Below are 6,000 nucleotides of genomic sequence, written 5' to 3'. Positions count from 1 at the left end.
AGTCCACATATAGTGATCTTATGAAGCCAATAAAATGCGTAGAAAGGAAATAATCCTCACAAATGTAAGTGCTTTAGGGCTCATTCACATTTTAGCTCAAAACACTGCTTTTACCTGTGTTTGAGCTGTTTTTTTTTTTCTCTGCCTCTAAACACCCCTCAATGTTAGCCTATGTACTAATGCACTCTATAGGTTTACAAGAATTTAGAGGGGGGAAAAAAAAAAAGTCACATTCAGGAGAGGAGCTTTTGTGCATAAAGGACGCTCAAAAGTGCCCAAATACACATCAGCACGCGTTAATAAATTATAATGGCCAGAATAAATTTAAGCCAATAGAATGCAATAACGCCAGACACAGGACACAATAATGAGCATAAACGCGCATTCAAAAAAGAGTCTTTTTACTGCGTGCTAAATGCCTGTAGTAAAAAAAAATGCATCATAGAGAATACAGTATGCATGTGGCCTTATTTACGCTGCAAAGAAGATCTTCCACAATATCTCCCCATCCCCTGCACAGATGTGCCACAAAGCTGGGGCCACCAGAGAGCCCTGCAGCACATCTGCGTACACGCCTTTCACCCTGGCCATTGGCACACGTGTGGCGTTTCTTGCTCATGCACAAAGAGTGCTAACAAGGAGGTCTCGCCTGCATGTGTACACATGTGCTAACAAGCTCTGCCAGGCCAAGGACCCAAAGGCAAGGCAGTGCCCATGAACACATCTGTGCATGCTCCATATCAGTGGCACCCAAGGGGGAGGCAGAACCACTCCCTAGGCAGATTAAAGTTCCACTTTTAACGTCTTTCTTCCCTTCCTAGTATTATTATGCTATTTTTTGTCTATTTTTTCCAATCCATTAATATTTCGACTTTTTTAAAATGTGATTTCATATTTTAGGGTTGCATTAAAAAAATGTGCACAATTCAAAAAAAGACCTTTATTTCTTTTGCAATGCTTTGTACCATACTCACAATTTTAGCATAATTTAAAACAGGAAAAAAAATATAATCTTCACTTTCTATCTACACTCATTTTAATTAACACAAATCAAAAAAGTAAAAAGTGTTTTTTTTTTTTTTTTTTTTTTAGTTTTGTTGCTTACATATTTTAGCCCAAGGATTGCAGAGAAAAACAAAATGTTAGACAATATCAGAAATAACCAAAAGAAAGCTTTGTTTAGCCTCCTAAAAAAAAAAAAAAAAAAAAAAAAAAACAATGTATGTATTATTTTCGTTATCTTAAGTAATGATATGTTATCACAGAATTGCTCTGGTCCATAAAAGGAGTATAGGTGTGAGAGCTAAAGTAGTTAATGTTTAGTGAAATAAGTAACTGCACTTCTACCTGGTTTTGTACATGTGTTCATGTAATGGCGGCGCTAGAAAAATTTGCGTATATTCATGGTTTTTTGGATTACAACAATTTCAAAAACAATTAATTTCACAACAAATAAAAAGGGAAAAACACACAAGGACATTCTCCATAATGATAGGCAACAATGACAACTTGGCTGTCACTGGAAGCAAAAGTAGTAGTAAGAAAAGTTCAATAGGGGAAGCAAAAATTGTGTACACAAGTGATTTTGTTTTTTTTTTGTTTTGTTTTTTTATTAAAAAGGCCTGCTTGTAATGCAGTAAATATATTCTGCTGCCTCATAACACCTCTTAAGACAAGGATTATTACTCATGCTCCTTAAACATTGCATATATATTTTTTTTTTTTCCACGAAGAAAATATTTTTTTTTTCCATGTAAAAGACTGATGCTGTATGAAATAGAAAATAATTTAGCCATGTGGTAGCCTTAGTCCACCCATATAAAATGGTGGGTCTATTTTTTTCAGAGATGTGAAAATGATCTGAATAGAAAAATAAATCCTGTCGGTATTTGGATTCGGTTGACAAGTCTAGTATTCCACGGTAATTGCTTTAGTTCTGAGGTATTCATGGAGCGCCTCTTCACCTGTGTGACAAAAAAATAAAATAAAAAATGTAAAAAAAGACTTTCAAGCTACAATGTTCATAGTGTATTCATAGTGATCACCTTCTATGCCAAATATTCCTATATGAAAGCATTTGTTACCCCAACACCTCATATTCCTGATATGAGCCTGCTGTACCATGTACTTGTATGATAAAGTATCCCATTCTCTTTGTATCGCTTCCTTTGTGCGAAATCCCTGGTGTTCCTGCTAGTCCCCTTACTTTCCTATTAAAAACTGACCACGCCAGGCTTGAGAGCACACTATGGTCAGTTCTCTAGCTATGCTGGGAACGCCGTATGTTCTCCTCCAATGATCAGACTTGATCTGACACGCACACACTGCACAGCTATTCACAGGGAAGCTCAGTGTGCTGCTGCTTCTCCCCCCCCTGCTCTTATGCAGCTGAGAGATCACTTCTAAAAAAAGGGAAAAAATGTATTTATAATTTTTTTTTTATATCAATACAAAAATGGTTTTCATCTAATTTCTATTTTAGGTCCCTTTCACACTTGTGCGACCTGAAAGTCGTGCAGCAAGAAGAAATGCCTGTGTAATCTTCAGGTCTATGAACCTCAAGTCACATCAAAGTCAGACCAAAGTAGTGCAGGGACTACTTTGAAGTCGCTGAGACTTGAAGTCGCACAGATATGAAAAGTACGGAAATCATGGGGTACGACTTGTCATGCGACTTTGCAGTCCCAAATCGCAGGACAAGTCGAACAAGTGTGAAAGGGGCCTTAAACTGAAAGGGATGTTTTACAAGGTAATCGTTTAAATCACTTTAAGTTTAAATTAAAAGTAGATTACTGGAGTACATGCATCAGCTGCAGACTCAGGGTTCTGAGAATGCAACTCTGAGTTTGAAATTAACAGACGTGTGTCATCTTTAAAGTAACAATGAACAATATCATTATTCTCCAAAAATAATACATACTGTACATATCTACTACCTAATGGACCTGTAATGGGGAATTAACGTTGCCACCCTCTAACAGAAAGTCTGATTATAGCAAAAGAAAAGCATTTGAAGAATAGATTTTTTCTCTCTTTTAAACCAGAGTTTAGTTTCACTTTAAAGTGCCATCAAAGGTTCATAGAAAAAAAAAAAAACACATTAACAAACATGTCATACTTACCTGCTCTGTGTAGTGGTTTTGCACAGAGCAGACTGTATGCTCCTCTTTTCGGGCCCCCTTGGCAATCCTGGCTCCTCCTATTCAGCCAGTGCCCCTAACAACAAGCTGCTTGCTCTGGGGGAATTGGTGCTTGCTTGCGCTCAAGCCCCGCTCTATGCATCCATAAGACACAGAGCAGGGGTTGGCCCTGCCCTCCACTCTCTCCTCATTGGCTCACTGGCTGTTATTGACAGTAGAAGGAGTCAATGGCTCCACTGCTGTCTCAGCCAATGAGGAGAGGAAGTTCTGGGACAGGCAAGTCTCTCGTGCACATCGCTGGATCAAGAGGGAGCTCAGGGGAGTATTGGGGGGGGGGGCTGGGGGGCCCGCTGCACACAGAAGGTTGTTTACCTTCATGCAAAGAATGCATGAAGGTAAAAAAACTTGAGCCTTTAAAACCACTTTAACCTAATGTGGCAGTGGTGGGCCCTGCCACTGTGAAAACGTAGAAGAAGAAAGCAGACGGTTCTCAAGAATACAGTTTAAGGGGCTCCAGAATGTCAGTTCTGAGTGGAGAAAGGTGGTTTTTCATCTTTCTTAGGGTTTTGTAATTTCTGAATCAGGGTTTTGAGTTTAGAGATTTCAAAGTGATTTAGGAGTGAAGGAGTCTCCAATTCTTGTCTGGGACTTGCCAGAAACCAACAGGCTGAGTGTAAAAGGTATTCATAACCTTTATAATCTAGGACCTGACAATAGTTCGGGGCTCCATTCAAGAGGTCTCTGCAGGGGGGTCAGGAGGACTCCAATCCTTCTATCAGAGAGGTTGCAAGGGGCAGCCAGAGCTTGTATGTCTGCACAGTGCAGGTGCAGCCAGTGACAAAGCTGGAAAAGAGTCTGCCATTGTGTCCCCCAACTGTTCTGCTCCTAGAGTGTATGATGCATGCACTTTTTTAGCCCCAAAAAATACTCCTCCACTATGGCCTACAAACCACACAGTGATCTTCCGTTTCTGCTCTGACAGTAAAATTGACATGTTTTTCAGTTTAAAAAAAAAAAGAGTGTAAGGGGTAGGAGCAAGGTAGAACTGTGACTTCAGAACTAGAGGCTTTCATGTGAAAATTCAGAATCCAGGGTCAGATAGAAGTACCATAAATGCACCCGCATTCAGCTGTTGAACTTGTGTAACTGGTGAACTTGTGATAACTGTGCTGCATTCTTGGACTGTGGGTGGAGAGGGAAATAGCATATGATAACCACATAACACATAGCCATCATGTGACCACATTTTCCTGCACCTCATTTAGTATTTAAAGCAGAAGTAAACCCATCGATTTGATCGTTTCAAAAAGCAGTTAATATTCCCGGCATGCTGGAAATGCTAGCTGTCACATTGATTGTGTTGTCAACCAAACTGTCTTTGAAAATTGCAAAAATTTATTGAAGAATCCAAAAATCCATGATAGACAAAACAATCAGAGACAGGAGTCAAAGCATAGTTGACGCGTTTCACTAAATCAAATTCACTTAATCATAACTATGAACATGTATTTGGAGAGACTACAAAAAATCTAAAAATGATATGTTGCAAAAAGGGGAAAAATCTAACAAAAACACAATAAACCTTGAGTACTTTTAAAGCTTAGGTAAAGCTAGCTGTCTTCTAACTGTTGTTCACTATTTATGCAGTCTCTCCACATACATGGCCATAGTTATGATTTTTAATTTGATTTTGTGAAACGCGTCCACTATGCTTTGTCTCTTGTCTCCGATTATTTTGTCTATCATGGATTTTGTGGATTCTTCAATAAATGTTTGCAATTTTCAAGTCGAAGTGCAGTCCTCTACTACCAAAGATTACAACCAAACTGTCAAACCATCCAATGGCTGGTGTCATAACAGGTCACATGTGCAGCATCATGGCAGTCGCAGATTAAACAGACCAAGATGGCAGCTTCCTTGGCTGAAAACGATAGGAGGGTTTACTTCCACTTTAAGAAGATAGATATCAGAGTGATATATACAGGCAGATTATCTGCAGATTACTGTAGATCTAATTGGTCAATTAACTGTCAAATATATTCGTAGTCTGGGCAAAATCTATGGATTGTTTTTTCCTTTCTATATATTTTAACATACACAGATGATGTTTATAATAAACCAAAATATTACCTAAGTCCTTGCCAAAGCCTGATTGTTTGAACCCTCCAAATGGTGCAGCAACATCAGTTTTGTTGTAGGTGTTGACAAACACCGTTCCAGCTTCCAGCTTCTCAATCACATACATGGCTTTGCTGATGTCTTTTGTGAAGACTCCAGATGCTAGTCCATATTCTGTGCTATTGGCTCGTGCCAGAACACCTTCAACATCACTGCATGAGCAAAGCAAAATAAATGGAAATGAATAATTCTGTAGTTAATTAAAACCTGAATTGCTCTAACCAGTAAAATACCTAAACAGTAAATAAATGATCATGTACTGTAAACCCCCAGCCATGAGTTCTACCATGGTAATAATATTCAGAATTAATGTGTTTTAAAGTGCTTTGTACTGTAAGCTATCTTGCAATACACTGGAGACTGTTTGCTTAGACATTGTTCCTTTTCCCTGTAGGAAAGGGAACAATCTCTAAATTAAATGTGCAAAATCTGGGCAAAGACAAAACAGGTCTCTCCCTGCCTGTCATTTTCTGGAATAGACAGGCCCATTTATGTTAGGCAATCAGAAATAACTTTTCAATGTTATATTAAGCTTATAAAAGGTGAAATCAGATCTGTCACTTTGGATAACTACCCTTTGCACATGGCTATATGAACTACCTCAATCCATAACCCCATTAAAATGGACAAAGTTTTCTTAGCAGTCTTGCTTAGATAAATAAATAAATAGCCCTAGAAGAGC

At 38.6% G+C, this 6,000-nt stretch overlaps 1 protein-coding gene across 1 annotated transcript in view; it reads right to left on the bottom strand.

Moving 5' to 3' along the window:
* Positions 1 to 1,389: 1,389 nt before the first annotated feature.
* The window catches only part of ALDH1L2 (aldehyde dehydrogenase 1 family member L2), a 120,335-nt gene continuing 115,724 nt past the window's right edge, over positions 1,390 to 6,000 (bottom strand). The window contains exons 22-23 of the mRNA XM_082256207.1: positions 5,271 to 5,470; positions 1,390 to 1,964 (exon numbers count right to left, since the gene is read on the bottom strand). Of these exons, the coding sequence (XP_082112333.1) occupies positions 1,909 to 1,964; positions 5,271 to 5,470 (256 nt within the window). The 3' untranslated portion in view covers positions 1,390 to 1,908. The remainder of the gene's footprint in view (positions 1,965 to 5,270; positions 5,471 to 6,000) is intronic.

This window comes from Pelophylax lessonae (genome assembly GCF_965119305.1).
Source record: "Pelophylax lessonae genome assembly, chromosome: 4".
NCBI classification, from domain to species: domain Eukaryota; kingdom Metazoa; phylum Chordata; class Amphibia; order Anura; family Ranidae; genus Pelophylax; species Pelophylax lessonae.
The sequence above is the reverse complement of the archived record's forward strand: the minus strand, read 5'-3'. Positions and strand labels throughout refer to the sequence as shown.